Source organism: Python bivittatus, unplaced genomic scaffold (assembly GCF_059951505.1).
Source record: "Python bivittatus isolate LINGU-HERP-01145 unplaced genomic scaffold, Pbiv_v1 ctg000520_np1212, whole genome shotgun sequence".
Classification (NCBI taxonomy): domain Eukaryota; kingdom Metazoa; phylum Chordata; class Lepidosauria; order Squamata; family Pythonidae; genus Python; species Python bivittatus.
In genome coordinates this window covers 1,910,000-1,937,814 of record NW_028277080.1, presented here as the reverse complement: position 1 = coordinate 1,937,814, position 27,815 = coordinate 1,910,000, and the positions used below count along the sequence as shown (strand labels likewise).

The 27,815-nt window shown below is 39.7% G+C and overlaps 1 protein-coding gene across 1 annotated transcript; it reads left to right on the top strand.

Moving 5' to 3' along the window:
- The first annotated feature begins 88 nt into the window (after positions 1-88).
- LOC112543204 (nuclear cap-binding protein subunit 1) lies at positions 89-27,364 on the top strand. Its single transcript, XM_088147488.1, has 23 exons — positions 89-376; positions 4,360-4,433; positions 6,940-7,040; positions 7,779-7,935; positions 8,486-8,593; positions 9,429-9,550; positions 10,270-10,339; positions 10,618-10,833; positions 11,386-11,483; positions 12,284-12,347; positions 12,613-12,723; positions 12,856-12,920; positions 13,567-13,629; positions 15,553-15,627; positions 19,474-19,577; positions 20,032-20,154; positions 20,805-20,907; positions 22,360-22,453; positions 23,226-23,329; positions 23,701-23,815; positions 24,079-24,201; positions 24,499-24,612; positions 27,227-27,364. Exons 1-23 carry the CDS (start codon positions 328-330, stop codon positions 27,338-27,340), a joined length of 2,367 nt encoding a protein of 788 aa, XP_088003614.1. The 5' UTR covers positions 89-327; the 3' UTR covers positions 27,341-27,364.
- The last annotated feature ends 451 nt before the right edge of the window (positions 27,365-27,815 follow it).

Here is a 27,815-nt window from a genome sequence, read left to right as displayed (position 1 = left end):
GACCTACCCCGGAACAGCTCCGTTCGCATCCCGTCCCACCCCTAGAGTTCCTCTCTTGGTCCCCCGCCGGACGCCAGCGGAAGTGCCTGCCAGCGGGCCGGAAGGAACCAAGGGCGGAGAGAAGCCGACGCGCGCGCGCGCTGATCGTTCGCTCCCTCGCTCCCTCGCTCCCTCGCTGTGTCTCTCAGGGGGCGTTTGCGCGGCGGAGGCTTCCGGCGAGCGCCCCGAGCGTCGGTTGCTGCTGTCATCGGGCCGTGGCGCCGGCTGCCCCTTTCCGCCCCGAGAGCTCCCTGAGGCCGCCCGCCGAGCCGGAGAGAGAGTCGAGCCATGTCGCGCAGGCGGCACAGAGATGAGAACGACGGAAGAGAATCGGACGGTGAGATCGCTACAAGGCCGTCTTCTCCTTGCCCCCGCGCCGTTGCCGCTCCGGAACTCCTCGGCGCTCTCCGGATGCCCTTCTGGGGGTGGGGGGGAAGTGCGGTAACACCAATCATGATGGCAGCCCCATCGTCTCAGTCCTGCCGGTTGACAGAGCCAGAAAGCAGCCAGAGTGTCGGTCCGGCCATCTGGCCTTCTGTGCTTGGATCGGCCGAGTCAGAGGAAAAACGCTCTCCTCGCTCTGTCCCGGGAGATCCTCATTAAGTAGAGATGCCAGGTCTCCTGAATCTGGCGTTCTCAGCGCGGCCAAGATTTCGCCATGTTCCGTTTAGGTTCCTTGTGGGGTTACCTTAATCTTAGAGGAGGAGGAGGAGGAGGAGGAGGAGGAGGAGGAGTGAGTTTTCACTTGGGGTTGCATTTGCACACAGCTGAAAAATAGCCATATGAGGCCTTTGACAATCTTTGCACCCAGGCTAATTCTGTAACATCACAAACAGAGATGAATGTAAGAACGAAACTCTGTGGCAATCTAGTAGGTGGATGTGGATGACTTTTCTCTGGAATTCTTAGAAAAGCCTTGGGGGCCTGCCTTACCTCTGCTACCTGAAATTTCCAGCTTATCTCATCCCAGTTTCAGTTTTCTGGAATCATTATGTGTGCAAACATAAAGAGGAATCTGTTACAGGTTTCTGCATGAGATAGGAACAAAAGCATTTATTTATTTACAAACAAACAAAGATTTTTGAGTCTGGGATTAGTATTGTGAGTATTCTGGAAAACTTTGAACTGAAGGGAAAAAATTGTCTAAGAGAAATAAATTTTATTAGACAATTTTCTAATCAATTACATATCAATTTCTCTCCCAATTATTAGGGAGAATAACTTGAAGAATGTTAGTTTAATATGAACTAGCCAAATCTGACTAATGTATTTGCAGTTGGCATCTGCAAGGTATGGTACATTATGCCTAATAATGTAATAATGAACAGCTCCACCCCATATTCCAGTGTCTTTTTCTCCAGCTAGAAATTGAGCTGTGCCTTGTAGCAATGAAAGAGTTTTACATGTTCCCACCTTGTAACCAATTTTAAAAATTATCATTTTTATGGGATCCTGTTGTAAATTCACAGATTTTGTGCACACACCGGAACTCTATACTTTTCTTCACAAGCACTGCAGATCTACTTAGACAAATGGGCATAGGGAATCTGTTATTCTGAAAGATGCTTCTCCATTGGCAGATGCACATTGTTATACATTGTTATAGCAATATATTGTATGTTAGTATCACAGGTATAACTGTCCACACTTTAATGTTGCATATTTTAAAAACTCTGAATTCATAGGCACTCTTTCTAGGTTTGAGAATCAAGGAAAGCAATAACTTTTGTCATATAATGGCATTTAGAGGCCATGCTTCATACATTGGGTGCTTCCCAGCACCTGAACTGTGTTTTCACATTTCCTTCTATACACTTGATTTTCTGGCATTAGTTGGGAAGAGGGGAACAGACTCTTCCATTTCAGAGCACATTTTAGGATTATATCTGAACTTAGGTTTTATTCTCAAGTGAGTATAGCTTCTCAAGATGTTGTTGTTTGCCATTTTTGCAACTGTATGTTAGTGCTTTGGATTGGATTCAAGCAGTGATCAACCTCTGGTTAACATTCCCCTCTTTCTCTCTCTCACACAACCTGACATGGAAATGAATTGCAGGACTGGGAACAGAATGAAACCATTCCAGTAATAGTAGACCTACTGTAACTTTTTTGTGTTGTTCAGTTCTCTGCTGATGTGGGTAGCAGAGATAATTTTTCAGAACAAATGAGCTGGGAGAAAGAGTTTGGTTTCCCATCCCACTTTATGGTTGAGATCCAGGTGGGCCACTATGTACTTGCAAATAATTGCAAAAAAGGGTGGCAGAATCACAAGTTCGGTTAATCTTCTCCCGCTTACCCAGCCATACAAAGGCAACGGACTCAACAGATAGGGCAGAATTTTATGTAGCTTATGAATAGGTTGATATTAAGTTCAGCTTTATTTGGCCAAGATATGCCAGCTTCTCCTCCTCCCCTTTTGTAGGAGGGAAATGCATAAAGCCTTTCATGTGGCTAAATATTCATGGTATATAACCTGCACATATTACTCATAAATAATGAGATATGCAAGTAACTTAGCTTCTGACTATAGAGGCAGACAGTAAATTATCCCCAACCTTCCCAAGCGGTGGAGATGTTGCCAAAGTGTAGGGAAAATATCTTTGTGGTTCTTTGAGAACCTATTTTAAGTTACAGCCCTTGAGCAGACAAGTCTTTGCTTCTAGGCATTCTGTGTAACCAAGAAACAGAAATATAAGAAATCTTAGATTGATGAATCTTTGTATAAAAGTGTTACTTCCCTTTTATATCTGGAAAAGTAAAGCAGAGAAATATGTCTGTTGATTGTGAATGCTTGCCCAGTGACCACCCGACCAGTTGTAAACAGTTACAAGTTCTATTGAAGTTACTCTAGAACTTGCTGTAACAATTTTAATTTTAATGTTAAAGATAGGCAAGCTTTCTCAGTACCCAGCATACTGTGACACTTCCTTCTGGAAAGATGTCCTGAAATCCTTTGTGGGCCATAGTAAATAAGACAAGATAAGAAAATTTCTGGGGTATGCTGCTGAAGATTTCTTCAGATGTAGGGCACTTCTTGTGATTAGCAATTCCTTATTTATTCAAAATTATACATGGCTGTAAGAAAGCTATTGTGTTTCTCTTATTCTTTTTAACATCATAAAATAACTTGTTACTGTTTTATAGCAACGTATTAAGCTATTATTATTAGCACCATTAGGTTCTAGACAAAATGTGGATAGAACCCAGGTGACTCACTTGGGCTTCCACAGAAGTTGATAGTGGGTTTGAGTACATTACACAGATACAGTGGAAGACTAAAGGATCTTGGCAGCTAGCATTTGCATTTCCAAGTGGCTAGATTGATTTAAATTTTACATGCCCTACTTAGCTTCTGGAACTTGAAATGAAAAGTCATTTGATTCTGTTCATATTCCTGATGCCTGCCTGTAAACAGAGATCTTTAAAATGTGTTATAAAGGTTTGGATTTTTTCCCATTTTCACTTTAGATTGTGTGGATTTTGGCTCCTCCTCTTCTAGCACTAAGCCACATGATAAGTAGACATGAATGGTTCCCTGGTCTGTATTTGCTTGTTTAATTGTCACTCCTCCCTGAAATCCTCTTTTTCTTTGGAGTGTGTTAGGGTTATATGACTGGCACAGAATGTGTTGTTTTGTCTTTGGTTTTAAAAGATTTTAAAAGATCTTAGCTTGACTTGGTTTTGGGAGTCCCTTCCTGTGAATTACTCCTTTTGTAAAGTTTTGCTTTTTTTGCTACCCCAGTCCAAGTTTTAAGCCCCCCTTCAAAAATACACAACACACAGAATTAGAAGGGGACATCATAGTAGGCACCTTTCCACTTTCTCCCACTGCATTCTAACAAAGTAATAATGTGCCTTGTACTTTTATTTGTTTTAATGTTTCTTCCCCCCTCTTCAATTGAAAGGATTCTGGTGCAGCCTATAGGCCAGTTAAAAAAAAAATAAAGAAGAAGAAGGTGGTCCTTGTTTTTAGCTATGTCAAAAAAAAGGTAAAAAGATGGAAGGGGAGGGAAAAAAACACTTATATTATTATTAATTGCCAATTTATTCTAACCAGATTCCAAATAAATATAATTTAAAAGGAGAAAACCATGGAACTGAGGTGTGAATAAAGAGGTCTTTTTTCTAGCTAAATAATGGGATCATTTCAATGCAGCATCATATAATATGGCAGTATACTGGAATAAATTGTGGAAACATGTAAATATAAGTGCAACCCTTTTGAATCTTACTCCTACAAATGAGACTGTATCTCACACCTTGTTGGGATATCATTTTTGCTCCTGGAAACAGTGTTTCTATTTTGTCTCACTGAAATAGGACAACCGTACAAGAAAAGGAAAGTGTCTATTGCAGAGCGATTGGAATCCTTAATATGCAAAGTGGGAGAAAAGGTATGAAAGACTAGCAACTTCATATTTTTGTGGTTTCCCTGTGTGAGAATAACATTACTGAAATACAAGTGAGATAAATATATACTTAGAAATGGGTAAAGCTAGAGTGTACATTCCATTTTTAGTATATTTTTAAAAACAGTTTCTACTTCATATACCATCCATCAAAGAATCTATTTTGATAATTTTGAGAACTGCAGGAAGGTATTCTTTAATGTGCAATCTTTTTATTATCCTTGTACAATTGGACCCCAACATTTCATATACTCACTTATATAAACGGTACCTGCAATAATATGTTGCAGTGTTCTTACAGTTTCTAATACTAATACTAGTACTTGAACAACTTCCCATGCTCTGTTTCAGCAGGCCATTCCACTTTCCTTGATTTTCCAGTTTTCTTTTCTAATTAATAGTAAGAAAACATTATGTGGCTGCTAAGCTGATGAAGCTGTTCTCATTGGGCTGATTAGAGTTCTTCAGTCTTTTCATATTGGAAACTCTCAGCCATGAGGATATTTATTACTCTGTGGCCTTGTTGGACTGCAATCCTGTCAGTGCTCACTTTATCTGAATTCCTACTTACATGCCCTTTATCCACTTAAAGTCTCAATAATTATAAAGCTTTGCTTCAGTAGAGGAAAAAAATAGCAAGTGATTTAAAACAGCCTGAAAAAAGGGGGAAACAGAATATGACAAGGAGCACTATACCAGAATTTACCAGTGAGACTAAAAAATGAAAATAGTGTCTACTTGTTGACCAGTCTAAAATTATTTATTGTATGTCTCCATTGGGCAAAAAATGAAATATAGAGTAATATCAGAATAGTAAATAAATCCAACTGTTATTTTATTTGGTGTAATTGATTTTTTAAAATTTATTGAAGCGTTTTATTGAAACTGCCGTGAATCATTTTGCTGAAGCATAATAAACTCATTCCTTAAGTGAATAACATTGAACTACAAGATCACATTAACAAGTGTATAAATGAAATTACAATTATGAAATTTCTTTTCTTCCACTTTTTTGCTACACAGAGGAATTGCTGTTGTTTTAGAAATATGTAAAAGTAATGGATAATGTTACAGTTGTATGAATTTTAGATGATTCAATTCCATGGCACTGGAGATACTATTCTTTGTCATCACTATTGTTAAAACCTGTGGTAATTGTATTAATTTCTTTATGTTCCCTTGATGTAGGAAATTATTTTTTTTACTTTGAATTTAGCTTACAGAATTTAACAAGTTACACTTGTATCACTTTTAACCATGATTAATGGTAACTTGAGTTTCCTCTTCATCAATGTTTGCTGCTCAGCATATCATATCCCAATTAAAAGGAATTTTTATTTCTCATCATTCAGACCCAGCATCACTGCAGTGTGGTGTTCAGACATGGTAAAGATGAAGCCATTTTCCACAAGGAAAGAAGGGAGGGCTAATTTTGGGTCTGCCTGAACTCAGAGCTCTGATTTCCTCTTAAGCATCTGCATTGGAACTAGGAAAGAAATGCACAGTCCCTTGTATCAAGCATGAGCAAATTTGTATTTATTTATTGGTCAAATAGCATATTCCCTCAGGGGCAATATGTGAGGAAGAGAGTTGAAGGGATATACTTCCTTTTCTTTTACTCTCTCCTTGCCATCAGGCTGCTTGGGACATGTTTTATGGCAGAGTTCTGAACCAACTCCTTGCAAGAGGCTCCTTCAACTGGGGCAATAGCTACATAAACTTAAGCTGAGGTGAGATGACCCCTAGGCTTCATGCAACTCTACTTTATAGTTTCAGAGCCCCTCCAAGATCAGACAGTTAAATTTTAATGAGATTTTCCTTCATTTTTTCAACAAAGAATCATCCCAGGAATTTGATGCATTCATTTTATTAAAAAAACCTAAATCTCCTCAAATGTGGGAGAATGATACTGAGAATTCCAAAACCTTCTGGTGATATGGCAGCATTACTGCCATACTCACTGTAGTCCAAGGAAGGAAAGAAAATCTTTTTTAAAAAGTGCAGCCACAAAATATCGGACCTCCTCCAGATTAGACAAGGGCCAGATGGGACCTGAGGTTAATAGTGCCTCTCATAAAAGTTGCTTGCATCTGTATTTAATTGATGGCTTCTTTCAGTTGTGGAGGATTTTAAAATTTGAAATTTGAAACAGAACTATTAATATCAGATTTTGGACTGAAGGGGGATCCTTCCAGCTGATGCTTTCATTGTAGAATGACAGCGCCTCATTTAGCATTTTAGGAGGATCAAAAAGATATCATGTTTGGAACCTTCTTGTATTTCCCACTGGGTTTTTTTGCTTTGTGTTCTGTGTGTTACCATAAGAAATTCATTAAGGAAAAAAGAAGAATAGAGAATGGTAGCAGAGTGTCTTTTGGTTAGTAGCTTTAACAGCTGCCTTTGCTGTCATATTGACAGGACCCTTTAATAAGAATCATCTTGGTAATATATTTCGATATGATAATGACTTTCTAATATCTTATCCCCTCAGAGTTCTTTCTCTTTGGAAAGTAGAATAGAAGGTTTGGCTGGAGTTTTGGAGGCAGATCTACCAAACTACAAAAGCAAAATACTGAGACTCCTTTGTACAGTGTATGTATGCAAAACATTTATGGAACTAGGTGGTAATGCATTACCTTAATTATATGCTTTTAAATAATTGCTTTTGAGAAAGGTAACTTTTCCAAAACACTTTATTGTATATATTGTATGCTTGCATATATTTTCCTGTTTAAAGAATTTTTGAAACGTGGAGACAGTATAGGATAATTAGGAAGGAGAGTGGAGAGGAGCAGCAGTGTCAATATAGTTCTCTATTGCTGATCATTCAGGCTCAGTAACTGCAATACAATTCTCTTAATTTAACTTGTTTTTTGCAGCCATACATTGAGACGTGATTCACAGTGCCAGCTTACTCTGGAATTTTCATAAGAGCTCAAAGAAAGGATTGCATTTTTGCCTGAGTTGTTGCTCATTAGACCTCCTCCTTTCAACTAAAGCCCTGCTTTGCAAGGAACGTATTGCCTTCTCAGTCTGAAGCTAACCTAATTTTGGGATTGGGGGACAACAACACCACAGTGGAGGATTTTACATAATTATATACAATTGAGTTTGATTTCCCATTGGGAATTGCAGTATTAACTTTGGATGAAGACTGAATTGGCTCTCACAGTATCTTTATTTTTAATGTGGTACACTGCTTCTTCTCAAAAGGTATGCATCCCAAATAGCTTGAATTAGCCACAACTAGGAGTAATGGTATGACGGTTGTGATCAGAGTTAGTATTTGATACTACTTTCTCTCTCTTTTATGAAAAAAAAAAAAATCAGTGCACGTCTGTTACCACAGAAGATGACCATTTACACAACTCTTGTTGGCTTGCTGAATGCCAGGAACTACAATTTTGGTGGAGAGTTTGTAGAAGCAATGATACGTCAGCTGAAAGAATGTTTGAAAGCCAACATGTACAATGAAGCTGTATATTTAGTAAGTTGTTGTCATACCTTTCAGTCTTTATTTAGTTTGGTGATCAGTGGATTTGAAGAGCTCACCATTTTACCTTACAGCTCGTAAAGGCAGAAAATGTAATTCCGTGTGATCATTTAAAATACCCATCCAACCCTTTTCACTGCCTTATTTCTTCTGACTTTGTCATAGCAGTTCTGCAGTGTGAACGGTGTGCCGGGTTTTGTGATCTACTGATGTAGACTTCAGGTATTTTGATAATAAACCAGGTCTCAGAATCCAGCATATAGAAATAATGATTTCTTTCATATACCTTGCTAATGCATTTTATCTGGGAAGTAGTGCCAGTTTGGTCCTGCAAAGCTGGGCTGCTTTCTGTTTATCTTGCAAGTGTCTATTCAGTTTTATCTTGGCCCTGGGCTTCCCGTTACCCAAGTAAAAGATGCTGAACCAGAGAGAGCCCTGGCTTCAATTGTACTGGTGTCTGGCCTTATGAGAATTCTTGCTGCTGTTTATCCATGCTTTGGGGAAATACATGACTGGGAATTAGCTGCATGTTCTCTTTTTCCAGGTGCGCTTTCTTTCTGATCTTGTGAATTGTCATGTAATAGCTGCACCCTCAATGGTAGCCATGTTTGAGAATTTTGTTAGTGTGACGCAGGAGGAGGATGTACCTCAGGTAAAGAAGAATACTTTTGCTTCGTAGCTAGAGAAATAAGTTGCTGAAATGTGGTAGTGGGGTTTTTACATTTCTGCAGTGTGTTTGTAAATGTGGTAAGCCTCTGCTCGCCTTGTATTACAACACAAGCCTAAACAGTAAGCTGAAGCGTTTGGCCATGTATCTTCCGGTGCCCTTGTCACAGTCTCCCATGGCCTTCAGAGGGAACATAAGTACCACAAGGCAAAATGGTACCTGCCCGTGATTTGGAAGGGCAAATGGGGCCCTTGCCGTTCCTATTTCAAATTGAAAGTCTGCAGTTCAAAAGGTTCGCATGGGAATGTCACTCCTTAAACATTTCTAAGAGTCAGTTTTATGGAAAATGTTTTAATCGTGCAAATTGATGCCGATGCCTAACCGAGGTTGGCCACGCCCTGGCTGATTTCATTTACTCCAGAGAGTAAATGTATATCTTAAATACAGTCAGAAGCAGCATGTGAAATAGCTCCTTGAAAAAGCTTATGTAAATCAGCCCAGCGTAAGGGAAATTGTTTGGCTTTTGTGTCCTATATTTTCTTCATCGCTTTGTGCAGATTGAGTATGTATCCCCTGTGCACACGTATGCAGGATTCTTTTGGAAGTCAAAATCAGTCACTTATGTGTAGAGATTTGTGCGCATATGGACCTGTGCTCTTGAAGCTTTGCACCGGAAGCCTTGTAACGTAGAGTTAGAGTTCTGGTGTCATAAACAATGCTTCACATGAGATTCAGGTCTTTGACCTGATTTTGCTTATAGTCTTCTAGCAAGAACCAGAAGTATTTTCTGATTGCGTATTGCCACTTTTTTTACTAACAGGTTCGGTGTGACTGGTATGTGTACGCGTTTCTGTCATCCTTACCTTGGGTGGGGAAGGAGCTCTATGAGAAAAAGGACACTGAAATGGAGCGCATCTTGTCCACTGTTGAAAACTATCTGAAGTAAGAAAATGAGAGAAAATGTTACTTTGCCTCTTTACTTGTTAATAGATTATGAACACAGAACCTTGTAGAGATCATAAATTTGCAGGAAATAACTATTCCTCGACTGTTGAATATAGAGGTAATAGATAGTTCAGGCTTTTAGATGTAAACCAAGTTAGTTTGGGTACTTTCTTCACACAAAACACGTGACTTCGCAACGCTGAAAGAGTTCTGCACGCTTAGCATGGACAAGAGATGCTCAAAAAGAGGAACAATAAAGTCACCAAATTTGTGAAAGGCATGCGCTCTGTGCAGAAAACCTAATTGTTTTCCGTTGACCCAGAAGGCAGGACCAGAACCAATGGGTGGGAATTGCTGGAAAGCAGTAGGCAAGTGTTGCTACTTAAAAGGGGATCCAAAGCGGTCACGGAGCTGCTGAGAGAATTTCCCTAAGTCTTGTGGCTCTATGACTCCACGAGCGTCCTTCTACAAAAAGAAACGCCTGCTATGTGGTGGCAGAGCCTTTTGTCTCAAAAACCTACAGTAGTTAGGAATCAGGTCATTGAAAGCACATACACATTTTTACAGCCAGACCCTTACTTTTGAGGGAATGCCTCCCGCCCATTGAGAAGTACTTGCTGGTTTGAATAATGTGCTGTTTCCTTCAGAGTCTTTCTGAGCTGAAGCGCAGATCAGTTATCAGCAGTCCTTAAAACGGTTATGTTGTTTTATGGCAGACGGCGTCAGAAGACTCACGTGCCCATGCTACAGGTTTGGTCTGCTGATAAACCGCATCCACAAGAAGAGGTGAATATCATTAGGATTTTGAATTCCTGTCCTCACGTCCATCTGAAGAAATGTTAGTGCAAATGCCTACTTCTAGTGTTGACTCCACGAAGTTGCCGCTGTTCCAATGAGAAAGTCATGCCAGCGGCTTTCGATTTATTCTGCATTTCCCTGCAATACTGTACTTTCTAAGAAAATTGGATAGGTGACTTCCTACAGAATACGTATACCAGTCTGGGTTTGGGAACGTCCCCGCACGCCAAATGCGAAAATGTCTGATGGATGCCTTTGCTTCCCAGTACTTAGATTGCCTTTGGGCTCAGATTCAGAAAATGAAGAAGGATCACTGGCAAGAGAGGCACATTCCGAGGCCGTACCTCGCTTTCGACAGCGTGCTTTGTGAAGCACTGCAGCACAACCTGCCTCCTTTTACGCCCCCACCCCACACGGCAGATTCCGTTTACCCGATGCCAAGAGTCACCTTCCGAATGTTCGACTACACTGATGATCCTGAAGTAAGTTAGCGATGTGGGGCAACATCCTCGCAATGCTTTGTCTGCTGGAAATTGAAACGTTTCCATCTTTGGTGGTTCCCAAATAATCTGTTCCTTTGTCTTCTGACCTTCTGGCTTGGGCCGTCCAAAAGTAGTTGAGATCCAGAATGTTGCTTGGCTTTCTTTAGAAAGATTGAAATAGCTCAGGGTTCGCTTTCTCTTCCTAAGAGCTCCCTCTACCCCATGCCCCACTGCTTTTTGGGGTTGTGTCCGTTTTGTTTCTTAGAGCAGAAAAGGCTGCTTCCAAAAGAAAATACTAAGTGTCCTCTTGCTTATAGAAGTCGTTTCTCTCTTCTCTCTTCTCTCTTCTCTTTTGTAATGGCAGTAAAAACCAGTGTGTGGCAACTGAACTTTCTCTATACTGAAAAGTATGTTATAAACATTAAAACCCCACAACCAAACTACAGTATTAAAACTGTTGGGAAAATGCTATGGTGCCAATGGTGTGCTCACACCGTGCCTTTTGGGATGAAGATGTACCGATGAATTAACCTCTGTCATTTCTTTTGTCAGGGCCCAGTTATGCCTGGGAGTCACTCTGTTGAAAGATTTGTGATTGAAGAAAACCTTCACTGCATCATCAGATCCTTTTGGAAAGAGAGAAAGACATGGTAGGGCTCTTTGCCTCCATGTGCATTTAATTCAGCCTCCCCATTGGATGGCCTCCTTGGGATGATTATTAATGAAAAGCAGACAAAGCATTTTTAAAATACATAATGGTAAAGCTTTGTCAGAATTTCCAATCAGATTGGATACGCTGGACAAAAATTCTGTTGTAATTCAAGGTATTTTGAATTATATTTTGCAATACGGTAAAAGCATTTTTGCACAAATTGGTTACAGGTTTGTCCAGCAAAGCTGATGGTAGGAAGTCTGTATTCATAAGTGGCCATGTCGCGCTGCTGTCGGGTAGAGAGTGAGAGAGAAGAAATGCCTATCTGGAAAATTAAAAGGGTCCAGTTGAACTGCCAGTAGCCATAAAATATAAAATTTTAATTTTCTGTGGAGGAGAACAGCCTAGAAAAGAGATATTGGTCTGTTTTGCCTATAGTGAGAAGTGTTCTTTAAAACTGTGCCGTTGTGTGTTAAATTAATGCTGTAAAAATGCAGCTTCACATCATGTCAGGTACTGTGAATAGCAATTCTGTAGGAGCTTATTCCCTGTTTGTTAATGGCATCTAGATCTATCAAATCTGTTTCTACACCCGTCTGTCCAAAGAGGGACAGTCATAGTCACAGAGTCTTTGGCAACTATTCCCAAGACTTGCTGATAAAGCAGGAGGAAGGCAATCCCAGTTCCTTGAAGGCGTGGGTCCTGGCACATATAACAAAAAGTATTTTTTTGTAAGGTGCCTGCCTGCTTCCTGCCTGGCCTTTTTATTCTAAATCACATACCTGTCTTTTTCTGTAGTGCTGCCCAATTAACAAGCTATCCAGGAAACAACAAGATCCCTCTGAATTACCACATTGTTGAGGTAAACACTGTGTTTATCGTATCACTTTTTCTGACACTTTGCACTTATTTTACTCTCTAGTGCCAGTGCTCTTCCTCTCCTCCAATAGTTCTTCATCTCAGAATGGATCTTGGAATGACCCATTTTGAGATTGTACCGTTTCTGGTACACTTAAAAAGCCCATGGTGGGATTGGAATTGGGCATTTCAAAAATGGAGTTTTCTGGCAATGAAATATTCTCCCCCATTGCGAGCCTATGTTTCATATCGCATTCATATTTTCCCAGGTAATTTTTGCTGAGTTGTTTCAGCTTCCTGTTCCGCCTCACACCGAAGTCATGTACACCACACTCTTTATCGAACTTTGTAAACTTCAGCCTGGATCTTTACCTCAAGTTGTATCCTTTTTCCGAAAAGTCTTTTGTAGCAGTTAATACCTTTTGATAACAAAAGGAATTTCTGTTTTCAACCACATTGTAGTTAAAAATTGTAACGTAAACTATTTTTAAACCTTAAATGAAAAATAACAGCTTGCCCAAGGCACAGAAATGCTGTACATGCGCTTAGATACAATGAATACTATCTGTGTAGATAGGTAAGTAATGACATTCTCATCTAAATTTTCTGAGGACTTAGTGACTTGGGCTTCTTCACCCCAACTAAATCTCTGATAGTGATAAATGCCCCTGTTTTTACAGGCCTTCATATTTTAAGGTCACTCCTTCCATTTATTAATTATCGAATAAATGATTTCTTCTGTTAGTGTCTTCTGAATTTTCCTTATATGGCATTCATAATGAACACGTTAGTGCTGACTGCAAAGTTAGATTGCTGATTAAAAATAGAATATTCATATTAAAATCTAGAAGAGAGCTACCCGATTATTATGACACGTAGGGCTGTGCATTGTTTGAAAATGATTCAAAAAAGGTGCTTTGGAATATGCTGAGTCTGAGCGCAGCACCTCTTCAATGCAGCCACTCCTCTTTCCGGTCCCAAACATTTCACAGCATCTCTTGCAAAGCCCTTTCAAAGCATGCCAGCACCTCTGAGATGGCTCTTCAGAAGGTTCAGTTACTGTAAATGATTGGACATTCTCTGTCCTCCCGTTTCTAAGACTTCACATCGCCTCAGACTGGGCAATCAGTTTTTCTATCTATCTGGATATATTGTTGGTAATAGCACTCCAAAATACAATGTTTTTGATATGTAAAATTTACAGATTTTTTTCCCCCATCAAGGTTTATTAATTGGTTCTCCCACCATCTTAGTAATTTTGAGTTCCGTTGGAGTTGGGAAGATTGGTAAGTGTTTGATTCTGTATATACGTGTATGCACATATGTGTGTGTGTGTGTGTATAAATTTTCATTTCTGGCAGCTATCTAATTGGCTTGGGTTATGTTTGTTAAGACTGCAGCGCCCCAGATTCAAACACAAAAGTGTGTTTTGGAGCATTCTGCATTGCTTACGTAGCAGCACTCCGCAAGTCTCTAAAACACTTGAGCATTTTCCTGGATGACATGGCTTCTGATGTTCTCTCCCTCGTGATATCAGTGCTATATGCCCTTTCAATTCACACTAAGACCTCATTAATCCCTGGATGAAAGAGCCAACCTGGCTTGTACTATGGAGAAATGGGTGGCTGTGCTGGATGGTGCGGACTTAGCTGAGCTAACCTCATTGCCTTCAGCATCAAGCCAAGCCCTGGAGCTGAGCCTTCCTTTGACCCAAAGGAAGACATCTCGGGCAGGCTATGAGGCTGTTTCCTTGGCGCTACGTAGTAAGACAGACCATGTCTTCCTAACTACCCCTGCTGCCCAGCTTTCTCGCTGACTGGGCTGCCAGTAATGCTCTCAAGTATGGGGTTGGAAAAGCCCAGGAATTCACCATGTTCGACTAGCTATAGATGTTCATGGCGCTGGGACCCTCATGTTTAAATTAGTCTAATGCGCTCCATGTGGGGCTACCCTTGCACTTGATCCGGTTGCCCCCGTTGGTCTAAAGGCAGCTGACAGAATGCCGTATGGGGCATCTGATCATGCGCATCTTACTGCTTTGCTGAAGCTGCACTGGTCCCAGTTAGCTTCTGTGACAGGCTGTGGTTAGGACCTCCAAGGCCCTGAGCAATTTGGGACCAGAATACTGTACAATTGCCTCCACTGTTGTAGAACGAGGTAAGTCTCTATGTGGTTGGTCACTGAGATCATCAGGGAGGTCCTACTACATGTGTTGAGGGCTGCATAATGCCATTGGCAGCCGTTCATGGGTGGCCTTCTGTGTAGTGGCCTCCATTCTCCAGGGTGTGCTATTTTAGGCAAGTGTTGGAAATTCACCTCTTTACTCAGGCTTTTCCTGTATAAATGGAGAATATTATTTTCTTTCTCTCCTATGACCTTTTTAATGAATGCTTGATTTAGTGTAGTTTTATATTATTTCAATAGATTGCTTTTACATATTTGATTGCTGTCTGTATTGTAAACTGTTGTGGAATATTTTGGCACTGTGATGGACTGGAATGGAGGAAGCGGGGTGAAAACGGTGCTCTCGTCTCCAGAGCAACGCTCTGGAGATAAGCGGAGAAAGCTGGCGCATCCCTAAAGAGAAGATTGATGTCAGGCCTAGCCCAAGGAACTCCTGGAGACTGTGCGGGTTCAATCAGCAAGGTTTATTAGCTAGCGCCTGTTTACGAATCTTCTCAGACTGACCAGTAGTTCCCAGACACAAGTCTCTACTATCTTCTGGAATGTTTAGGGATGCGCCAGCTTTCTCCGCTTATCTCCAGAGCGTTGCTCTGGAGACGAGAGCACCGTTTTCACCCCCCCTTCCTCCATTCCAGTCCATCACAGGCACATAGTGAACAGATACATAGATGGATAGGTGGTTGGATAAATTGATGGATGAATAGAAAATAGACAGATAGGCTAGCAGACAGAGGAATACTGGTATCCCTAATAGTGGAAAATCCTGCAGAATAGTCTCATTACAAATTTAATATATTATCTGACCCCTTTAATTAATTGAAGATACCTTTTTAAAAGCAATTATTGCTTTTTATAAGTCAAACTCCAGTCCTATATTTCTTTAGTGTCCTAGTAACTTTGATGCTAAATAAATCTGAAGAACTGTCTTATGAACATGAAAGCCACCTAGTTGCCATGTATTCTTATAAGTCTTTCTTATCATAACAATCTGCTTGTTTTTCTGAAAACTGTCTTTTTTTATATAGGTCAGATTCTCTTTCTGAGGATCTTGACAAACCCAGGCCTAAGTTTGTAAGAGAAGTACTGGAAAAATGCATGAGGTGAGTGAGAGATATCAGAATTTGTATACATACACGCCCATCATGCTGTTTCCATCCAGGATAAGCAGTTTTATGCAAGAACGGAAAAAGATTAAAAAAGAGCTAGCAAAAGAAATTAAAGACATGGGAAAATAAAAAAAAAGGGGGAAAGATTCCTTAACTTGTTTACACCAACATTCATTATACCAGAGACCACTTTTGATCTATCAGCTTGTTCCCTCTCTCATTCAACTGCAGTTTCTCAGTCTTCCCATTCCTGTTGACACATTCATTCTTCTTTCATATATTTCTTTTGCAATTCAGTCCTCATTCATTCTCTCTCTATGTCCAAACTCTCTCAATATACCATATTTTTCCGACTATAAGACGATACTTTTTTCTAAAATCCTTACGCTAAAAATTGAAGGGCATCTTATTCAAGGAAGTCAGCCGAGGAGAGAACCGCACGGTTGCAAAACTGCCCATACTTTGTCTCTGCAAAGAGGCTTCCTCCTATTGCTAGCCTCCAATCACAAGTGAAATAGCTTGAGTCTGCAAACAGACTTCCTCCAATCACAAGGCTTATGTAACTGATGTCAGCTGATGCTGAACAAACCAATTGGAGGAAGTCTGTTTGCAGAGACAAGCTATCGGCAATTTCACTCGTGATTGAATGTAATCAGTTATGCAAAAGAGCATGGAAATAGAGCTGCAGAGAGACGGTTTGGACCTCCTCCCACCGAGTGTATCTAATAGTAACTAATTACTAAATAAAAATGTGTTCTGCACTATCTTTAAAATATTGATTTCTTAATTTTGGGTTGGAAAATTGGGGGGGCGTCTTGTAAATGGGGCGTCTTATTGACGGAAAAATACGGTACTTCTTTTGTAATTGGTAGTTTTGTTTCATTCTACTTTGTACTTCATCTAGATTCATTCAACATCCAGCCATTTGTAACCCTATTTCTTCTTGTTCTAACAAATACACACTTCTTAAGCAACCCATTTCCACTGCATTCAACTTATCACCCTCTGTCGCTACCCTGATTTCCATTCCACTATCCCTATCCCCTGATTCTGCCTGTAAGGAACATTGTCCATTTTACATGCATGTTTTCACCTCCCTCTATCTATCTAAATTCTTACTTCCAACTTCTGAGGTATGCTTAACAGAATCAAAATAGAATTCTGGGAGTTGAAGTCCACTCATCTTAAAATGGTCAAGTTTGGACAGCACTGGTGTAGTAGCTTCCTAGTGAGATGGGCTGTAAGTGAATCCTACTGACATTCAAGCAGTCTATAATTCCAAGTATGCTTTTTAAAATGAAGCCCATGCTGACCACTTTCCTAATATTTCCAAGGCATGTATTTTGTGAGACACAGATCTCCCCACTTTTTGAGTCACTACATTAAGATGCTGGCAGCACTTTAAATGAGAATCAAGGAGTGGTTGCTGCTGCTGCTGCTGCCAGTTGCAAAGATAACAAACCAGCCCTGTCCTTGGGAGAAGCTTATTTAGATAAGCAATCTCAGGCAGAGAGAGGAAGACAGATTGCAGCTGAACTGCTGGAGGCAGAGTTAATTGACACCTCTGGAGCCCTGAGATGTGAACAGGAAGATTTGTTGAAGAAGTTAGAGGATCTTATGCAAACTTCATCCACAGTGCACAAAACAGCTGCCCCACTAATTGACTTGGTCTCTGTGCCCTATACCGAAGGCTGCAAAAGTAGTACTAATATGAATTCATCTCTATCACCCCTTGAAGACAGGCAACTAGACAGGCAACCGGTTTGTGTCAGAGAAGATTGGAATACACTGCTGGGAGATGCAAATTCAGTCCCACAAATTACAGAGATTGGAAATCAACACTTACTGGTGTCCATCTTAACTGCATTAAAGGGCACTTGGATATCTGACATAGGCTGTTCCAATGCCTGTTGGCAATGCAGGAGCCACCGGATATAACTCCCCCCACACACATACACACACAATGCTTCCCGGGAAGTATTTACAGCAATACTTTTGCCTGCCCAAACTGAATGACATTCAGCTAATATTACTTCTCTGTCTTTCATTCCTGAAACACTGCAGGATGGAAATCCAGAAATAGAGATCCATCATTTCTGATATATATCTCCAGCTACAACGTAGTTTTTGTCCAGGAAACATGGTTGTTTTTACTTTCTTGCCGCATTGCAACAGTGGCTGATATCCTTTGCCCCATTCGTTCTAAATGGACTTCTCAGCAAGCAGCAAAAATCACTAACTTTGTTAGAGGGGAACCAGCCAAGCTCTTTAGGCAGTAATAGAGAATGAAAGAGAGAAATAAGGATATTTGGATGATGAACCACAAGACTGGGAGCTCAGACTGGAAGTGTAGTTGTGCCTTGTATTTTTCTACTGAGATTACCCTGATATCTTCGTTCAAGGTTTAAAAGACTGAATTTTCCCTTCTTACTTTTAGAATATACTACTGATTCTTTTGTTATTATCCATTTTGAGCCATCCTGAAAACCGTTAATTCTTTTAAAATTGTGTCTATACTTTGTTTTGAGTCCTATAACTGCTTTTAGGCATGGGCATTAGTTGTCTCTTTTTACGTTTGGGGCCTCAGTTCATTTCGGCTCTTAGTTCAGATCAAAGACTGATTCAGCTTAGCTTCCAAGATCATACATCCTGATCTAATACTAGGTCAGGATCTCCAGTGTAGTTTGATGCTTTGCCCAGGACTAAAGTTTTCTTTTTCTTTTCTTAAATTATTTTATGGTTTCATGATCCATTTATTTTGTTCATTCAAAAATAAATGTTAATACCCTGAAAAGTGTTTGTTGAGTAAAAATCCTGGCCCTATACACAGTACGAGGTAGGCTTCTTTCTCCCACTTTTGGTGTTTCACACCAAATTTAGTCCTAAATAGGATGCTTACCAAGTTGGGTTTTGTGACCAATGGTTGTGATGGTTTTATTACCATTTAGAGACTGCTTACCCCCCCCCCCGGATTGCACGTAGTTCTGCAATAATTTAATAATAATTGGTCTTCAATTTAATTTCTGATGTACCTATTTTATACAACAGTCTTTTTATGTTCTTGATTAGCTTGGGGCTTTTTATGTATTTTAGATTCATAATCAAAATTATAATTTCCCCAATCTCCTCCTTTCAGCATTTCTCTGAAGTTTTTAAAAAATTAAAAAGCAAGGCAATAGCAGTGAGATCTAATGAAGCTTTTTTTCCCTATAACTCTGTACCACAAGATTTGAGGAGGGCATAGGAGCTATAGAGGAGAGGAGATTATCTCCCTGCATGAATGGACTTCTCCTTTCTGTACTCTGTGCTAATAAAATATAACTCTATCCAGGCAATACGCATTCTAATGGAAAGAAATTTGAATCCTGTATACAGTATTGAAACTGGTATTATTTCTTTTATTTGAGCATTCTTTCTCTACCCAATTCTAGCTTGCAAAATGTATTTTGCTCCTAGTCAGAATATCTTACAGTCTTAATTGCTGGAAATCTTACTCAATCATATCGTCCCTTTATTGTTCTTCCCTCTTTAAGCATAGAGTTTGGCAACAAGCTTTCTTCAAATGAAGAAAAGGAAAGAAAAAAAGCATTGAAATTCTGAGAAAGCCCTACTTTTTCCCTATTTCTGTCAAATTATAGCATAGGCGCAGCCCTAGTTCTTACAAGGAACTTTGTCTGAACGTTCAGGGTACAGACTTCGGCTTTTGCGTGCTTTACCAATGCATGTACCTTTTACTGAATACCAAGTTATGAATGATTGGTTGGGTATGTCTGTAGCCCTACGTCATGTCAAGAACCACCTTCAGCAAAATCTTCTTTCTTTTTTCTTTTCTTTTTTCAGGCTTTCCTACCATCAGCGAATAATAGATATTGTTCCTGCTAGTTTTTCAGTCCTGACTCCTGCAAATCCAACATGTATTTATAAATATGGAGATGAAAGCAACAGTATGTAGAGGATACTTACATAATTTACACTTTAAACAATAGTTGGACTGTATGACAAGAAAGCATTGGTTACTGTTGGAGGCAGACAGCTCTATTAACCTGGGGGGATGGGGTGGAGGCAATAGTAAATCCATCTAGCTATAGCCATGTGCAGGTGTGAGGAACATGATGTCACCCAAGGACCCATCCAGAGCCCTAGTGGGAAAGATGACATAAGGGGACATTGCTTAAAGACGTGGCCTCTTCTCTTCTGAAACGTTCCTCAAGATATGTAAAACCCTCTACTATGTTGCATGCAAGCTTTTATTTCTGGTCCTGAAGATTTTCTGAGATGATTGATTTCCAAGGAAGGGGATTTAATGAGCTTTCACAATGTAAACTTTGTAAAAAAAAAAAAAAAAAAAAAGTGCCCAATTTTCAAAGATGGAAACTTTGCTTCTATCTTTGTGTGTAGAATCTCTTCCCGGATACAATGTTGCACTCTGTTTAAGCATTGCCATTAAAAATAAAGCAAGTAATGATGAAATCTTCACCATTCTGAAGGATGTGCCCAATCTTAATCAGGATGATGATGATGGTAAGCCTTTCTGACACTTATCATGTCCCATTCATAATTTGTATTTATGGAAGCATTGCAAAACCTCAGAGAAATTCATTAGGTTTTAGTTAAATCTAGGACATGACTCCAGTTTCTATTTTCACATAAGAATTTGTACTAGCTCAGTAATATTTCATTTGTCTGGGGCTGTTGATGACCAGGGCCACTCCATACACACAAACAAGCAAATGTGCCTTTAGTACTTACGGTACACACAGAAGCCACACAGGCAAAGGGGGAAACTGCAACTCAGGTAGGAGTAAGAAAATGGACACATTTTGGATAAAGTAGGAGATTCAGACTAGGCGATTGTGGGAAAGACCATGATTTTTAAAAAACCAGCTACTATATAGCTATTAAAATATACTGAGAATTGACTTCATCCATGAGTTAAAATTCAATTATATCTTTAATTGCTATATATTTTAGTATGTGTCTGAAATTCATTCATTGATATATATGATTTCATTTGTATTAATGTAATTGTAAGAAAAATCCACTATGAAATTTCCTCACCACCTTAATTTTTTTAAGAAAAGAAAAGTAAAAATTCTCAGGCCTTCTCAGCCTTCAGTGAATGCCCATATTGCTCACAGGGATTCAAATTTATTTGTAACTTTGTTTTCCAGATGAAGGCTTCTCATTCAATCCTTTAAAAATAGAGGTTTTTGTCCAGGCGCTATTGCACTTAGCCTCAAAGTCATTCAGTCACTCTTTCAGTGCTCTGGGAAAGTAAGTATTAATTAAGTATCATTAAAGTGTTAGTGCTTTCATACTATTGCCATTTTATTTTTATTTGACTTGTAACGTTCTGAAGAAGAGGGCAGAAGCAAGTAAGATTTTATTTAATGACTATGTTTTAAAAATTAGCTATATTATCTACTTCTCTTTAACTTTCAATTTAAAATAGGCTGATTCCTGCATAGTCTCTGATCCCAGATATCTCTGTCTATCCATCTATCCATCCTGATGCATCGTGCATCTCACCATTTCCTCCTAAACTGCAGCATCAACAACAAGTTTATCAGTCCTTTCTCACTTCCTTGTGATCTGCAACAGAAAATTTCCCTGTGTGCATTTAAGCCCCAAGATACAGGCAAACAAGAATGACCAATGGAAGCTCAGGGGAGGGGGGAAGTCAAAAAGCTTGGTGCTTGACAAAGAAGACCCCTTTGTGCATTGGATTGTGGAGTGATAGATGGAGCCTGGAGACGGGCAAAATTAAAAACAAGCTCCCTGAAGAAAAAGCTGATGACTGGGTCTAATTATACAATGAGAGAATGTCAGCCCCATGATGTAAACCAGGCCAAGAAATCAACTCAACTTGAAGACTAAACTACCTTTAGTAAGATTGGCTATAGTAACAGAATCTTGGAAGTCTGGCTGGACTTTACATCCTCTGCCTCTTATTCTCCTGTGACTGAGGGAGGTGTCTGTCTGAGATGTTTTTGCATACTTTAATGGGCTGTGAGAATAATCTTGGGGGACAGCTGCAGCCAAGGTAATGGTCAGATAAGAAAAATCTCAGCCCAAACCAGGATTGGAATTTGAGAAACCATCTCAGACTTGACCCTCCCACATCTCAGACTTGACCCTCCCTAGTTCTCTTTAAGATAAAGGCAGGGAGGGGGAAGGTACATTCAGAGTTGCAAGATTCTGTTAATATAACCCTATAACAAAAGTAGTTTTAATATTCATGACTTTGGTGTTCAGGTTTGGTCTACTTCAAAGGGTTGGCACATACCTTCTGTATGACTTGGGCTTAAGCCATGTTTTTCACCTCATCGTTTTGATAACAGATCTCTCTTATCTCTGCCTCACCTACAAAGAGGGAGAGAGAGAGGTTTAACGTTGATAATGATTTGGGGGAGGAGCTGGGTTTCATAATTCACTTGCTGATTATCCACAGGCTAAATGCGTAGCCAGCCAAGGGAGCAGGAAGAACTGCTCTGTTACAGAGCTCTTTGTCAACATGATGATATTGCTAGTCTCTCGGTCTAGAAATCCAGAGTTCAAAATGATCATGGGAGATTAGACTGGTCCTCTTTCACTCTCCCCTCCCTATCAGTCTTGCCATTTCAATCCAAGTTGCATCTCAACATTGCATAGGGATTGATCTGTAAGAATGAGTGACATGTTGTGTTCTTTAACATCCTTTGATTATTTCATTTCTGCTCCAACAAGATTTCGAGAAGTCCTCAAAACTCTGGCTGAAAGTGATGAAGGGAAGCTCCATGTTCTCAGAGTTATGTATGAAGTATGGAAAAATCATCCTCAGGTAAGAGTGAATATTTATAGACTGCCTGCCTGCCTGCCTTCCTGCCTGCCTTCCTTCCCAAAACAATTCCCAGTTCCAGTTTAGGTAGGAGAACTAAAGTGTGTTTCCTCCTAGATTTAAATCTCTATTGAATTAGAATTAGTTTATGTTGTTGAACAGGACCTGAAACATTTTTATTTTTGTATCTATTATTTCATATGATTAAAACCAGAGAAAATGTTGGCGTCCATATAGATGCAGTTTTTAATCTCCTCCCAAAGCAGGGGACAAGCATCCTCTGTGCTCAGTCAGAAGAAAGGATGGACTGAAACATTGACAGAAATCTCTGTGCCTTTTAGCAGGAGTGGAGGTTGCCTCCCAGTATTGCAGGGTGACCTTTGTGTTTTTAGGAATGGTCTTCCTGCTCGTATATTGGTAGAGAGATGCAGTCTGTGAGTTTATGTTTCCTCTTCCCCTGTTCTCTGCTTTGCCATGAGAAAAAGTAAATGATTGAAAGGTCCTCCATTGTCCAGATTTCCCCAGAGTCTGTGAATGTAATGGAGTCTGTAATTCTTGGTGGGGAGTTATGATAAGTGGCCATCCTGACATGGAAAACTGTGGTCTGGGCACTTTAGGCGCTGATCTTATAGAGAGAGGTGTGCCTTGGGGGACCCTGCTGTAGATTGTTTACTGGGATCTCAGTTTGTGACTTTCTGGGGTGAAAGTTGTGCCCAGATGACAACGCAGACTTTGATGAACTGAGCAAAATTTCTGCATTTCCCTAATTGCACAGATGATTGCTGTACTGGTGGATAAGATGATTCGCACACAGATTGTGGACTGTGCTGCAGTGGCAAACTGGATTTTCTCTCCAGAGCTAGCTCATGATTTTACAAGGTAAATAAATATAAACTATCACATAACCTTTTAAAAAAAATCTTCAGGTTATGTTTTGAATATCTCTAGTGAAAGTTTGAATGATATTGATAAGGGGGAACTTGCTTAAATAAAAAATATTTGCTGAAAGGAAGCAGTCTTATTGAAATGTGTGTGCTTCTTTTATAGTCCTAGAGAATTCGGATTCTGCAATTCCCCGTCAGAGGGAGGAGTAGGAGGTGCAAGTTGTGTAATTGTCCTTGTGTTTTGGGCCACTTCATTCATTATGCTGAGAAAAACCCACATTTACAAGTGTGCATCAGCCTTATTACTGACAAAAATCAGAGTGTTTCTCTGAACACCAAGGTGTTCTTTGCTTCTTTTATTGCTAGATTTTATATTTGGGAGATCTTACACTCTACCATTCGTAAGATGAACAAGCACGTGATGATGATCCAGAAGGAGCTAGAAGAAGCCAAGGAAAGATTAGCCAAGCAACACAAAAGAGTAGGTAACCTTTTTCCATGCCTATACAAAGAAATATGGCTTGAGACATATTTCATCAGCTGCAAGAACATAAGGTTTCCTTTGCTAAGCTAGTCAGAGATGGGCAGGAGGACAGAAAGTTCATATTGCAGATACAAACTTTCAGCAACCAAGGGGATCTCATTAACTTCTGCCTCCATCTCCTGTTAAAAAGAGCCTTTTACCCTGGGTTTGCTTTCTGCACATTTGTGCTTACTATTTACATTTCAACTCTTTCCCTCCAGCGTGATGATGCCCGAAGCAATGAGAGGGAGAATTGGCCCCTCGAAGAGCAGATCGAACGCTTGCAAGAAAAGGTTGAATCAGCTCAAAGCGAACAAAAAAACCTCTTCCTTGTAATTTTCCAGGTAAAAGCAGACATATCCGTGGACCAGTGAAAAAGGCAACATTAGAATGTTAGCATGACTGATTGCAAAATTCTGGAACAAGTGTTTCAGCTTCATAAGTTTCTAAATTAAAATTCTATACATTTGAGAGCAAGTTCTTGGAAATAGCCACTGGTTCCATGTTTGCTAACACTGCTGTTATGCCCTAGTTAATTCAGAGAGGCCGTTCTGCACATTCCTTTTAAGCCCTACTCAAAAGAAACATTGTCTTGTCTGTATATCCAAAGCCAACCATTTCACTTTCTTTATTCCTCCCAGCGTTTCATTATGATCCTAACAGAGCATCTAGTACGATGTGAAACAGGAGGGATTGATGTAATTACACCTTGGTACAAGAACTGTATAGAGAGGCTGCAGCAAATCTTCTTACAGGTAAATCTTATAGATGTCAGAATTCATGTGGTTATTAAAAGTGAGATTCTCCTGATACATCCTATCTCAGTTTGCTCCATATTCTGATACAGAAGAGAAGCCAGTGAATACCTCCCTGAGATGAATCTATCAAATATGTTTCAGAGTATAATTATGTGTCCATCTGGGTTTGCGTCATTGGTATATTGTGCTTGTTACTAATTAAGGCACAGCACTTTCTAGATTTATACTGGGCACTTAGGACTTTTCCTTTCTTAAAACCTTGTTTTGCTGGTATTTAAGGAGGCATATAGTACTGTGCAAAAGTTTTAGGCAGGTGTGAAAAAATGCTGTAAAGTAAGAATGCTTTCAAAAATATATATTGTAATTGTTTATGTTTATCAATTTACAAAATGCAAAGTGAGCAAACAGAAGAAAAACCCAAATCAAATCAATATTTGGTGTGACCACCCTTTGCCTTCAAAACAGCATAAATTCTTCTAGGTACACTTGCACAGAGTTTTTGAGGTAGGTTGCTCCAAACATCTTGGATAACTAACCACAGATCTCCTGTGGATGTAGGCTGCCTCAAATCCTTCTGTCTCTTCATGTAATCCCAGACAGACTCAATGATGTTGAGATCAGGGCTCTGTGGGGGCCAAACCATCACTTCCAGGACTCCTTGTTCTTCTTTACGTTGAAGATAGTTCTTAATGACATGGGCTGTATGTTTGGGGTTGTTGTCCTGCTGCAGAATAAATTTGGGGCCAATCACACGCCTCCCTGATGGTACGGCATGATGGATAAGTATCTGCCTATATTTCTCAGCACTGAGGACACCATTGATCTCCAACTCCATTTGCAAAAACACAGCCCCAAACTTGCAAGGAACCTCCACCATGCTTCACTGTTGCCTCATAGACCCTCATTCTTGTACCATCCTCCAGTGAACAAACTGCCTCCTGCTACAGCCATATTTTTCAAATTTGGACTCATCAGTCCAGAGCACCTGCTGCCATTTTTCTGCACCCCAGTTCTTATGTTTTCATGCATAGTTGAGTCGCTTAGCCTTGTTTCCATGTCAGAGGTATGGCTTTTTGGCCACAATTCTTCCATGAAGACCACTTCTGGCCAGACTTCTCTGGACAGTAGATGGGTATACCTGGGTCCCACTGGTTTCTGCCAGTTCTGTGCTGATGGCACTGCTGGACATCTTCCAATGTTGAAGGGAAGTAAACATGATGTGTCTTCCATCTGCTGCATTAAGTTTCCTTGGCCAACCACTGTGTCTGCAGTCCTCAACATTGCCCATTTCTTTGTGCTTCTTCAGAAGAGCTTGAACAGCAGATCTTGAAACCCCAGTCTGCTTTGAAATTTTTGCCTGGGAGAGACCTTGCTGATGCAGTATAACTACCTTGTGTCTTGTTGCTGTGCTCAGTCTTGCCATGGTGTATGATCTGTGACATAAAACTGTCTTCCTCACCTTAGTAGCAGAGTTTGGCTGTTCCTCACCCAGTTTTAAGCCTCCTACACAGCTGTTTCTGTTTCAGTTAATGACTGTGTTTCAACCTACATATGAAATTGATGATCATTAGCACCTGCTTGATATAATTGGTTAATCATACACCTGACTCTAACCTACAAGATCCCTGACTTGACAAGATGTGCATGTCTAAGAATTGATGGTGGTTTGAAGCCAAAGGATAGTCACACCAAATATTGATTTGATTTAGATTTTTCTTCTGTTTGCTCACTTGGCATTTTGTAAATTGATAAACATAAACAATTACAATATATCTTTTTGAAAGCATTCTTACTTTACAGCATTTTTTCACACCTGCCTAAAACTTTTGCACAGTACTGTACTTTCTGTCAGTCAAATTCTGGGCACAACTGTAATTATTCTTGTCTCTAAGCCTTTACTTATCAGGACTGGCTTTTATTAGATATGCTTCCCAAACTCTTGGTCTTTCACTGAAGATTCTAAGTAAGTAACTAAATAGTAACCACAAGATTCAGACCCTCTCATCTAAAATTAGATAAGTGGTCACTGGGGAGTGGTGCAGGCATGGTTTTGGAAAGTTCCCTCAAACAAAGTTTTCCTGGGATCAAGTTTAGACTTTCTGATTTATTTGTACAGGTTTGGAGCTGAAGATGGATTGCTGGAGTTAAAAGCTTAGGAATCTTATGATTTCTGTTTATTTTATACAGTACTTTTATTGATTTGATTGCTTTCGTTGTCCAGTGTTCTGGAAGTTGTACATTTCCAGAGGTGTGTTAGAAAGAGGTGTTAAGGAAATAATATTTTACAATGACCATTTAACCTTTCACTTCTGAGTAAAAGCAGTTGGCATGTTGAAAACCTCCTGCTTGTATATGGCATTGGATTTCATAATTTAGATTCTACACTCCTGTAAAAGTTCAAATCCTGTTCTGTTCTGTTTTTAGTTTGATTGACTTGAGTTGCACATAGTGTTCTCAGTATAGTTGTGCTGTAGCTATCATACATATCAAAACTGCAATATCAAGCCACAAGTGGCAAATACAAATAAGAGATTATCATTTTTAAACAGATACTTTTTTAAATTTAATGATCATTTCCAAGCTTAACAGAAATGCTTCTTTCTGTCTATAGCATCATCAAATCATCCAACAGTACATGGTGACCTTGGAGAACCTTCTATTTACAGCAGAATTGGATCATCACATATTGGCTGTATTTCAGCAGTTCTGTGCACTGCAGGCCTGAGTAACTTTTTTTTTTTTTTTTGTACAGGACTTAATTTCATCTTGTTAAGTTTAAGATGGAAACTTTGATAAGAAAGGAAAAAAAATCTTTTAATCTGAAAATATGTTAACTGTGCTGTCCTAGATAAACTACGCAGTGCTCGAATGGGGTGACTTTGGGCAGTAGGGGCCTTATGCTAGATATGATTGCTGGGTGATTGGGATGGAATAATGCGTGGATTTCTAATTTTGAAATGGATTGAATGTTGACTTTGCCATAGCATCTGTTTTGTTCCCTCCTATTGTTTCTATAAAAATAAAAAATAGATAATAAATAGAATTGGCTCTTTGCTTTCCTTTGCATATGAATGAATTCCATGATTCTAATGTGAAACAAATGTCAAAACATATGAATTTGTCTTCAGATTGCCTTTTTGTAATATCCAAAACTCTATAAGAAACTGAACCTAAAATATGTGAATGCTTAAATGGTCAAA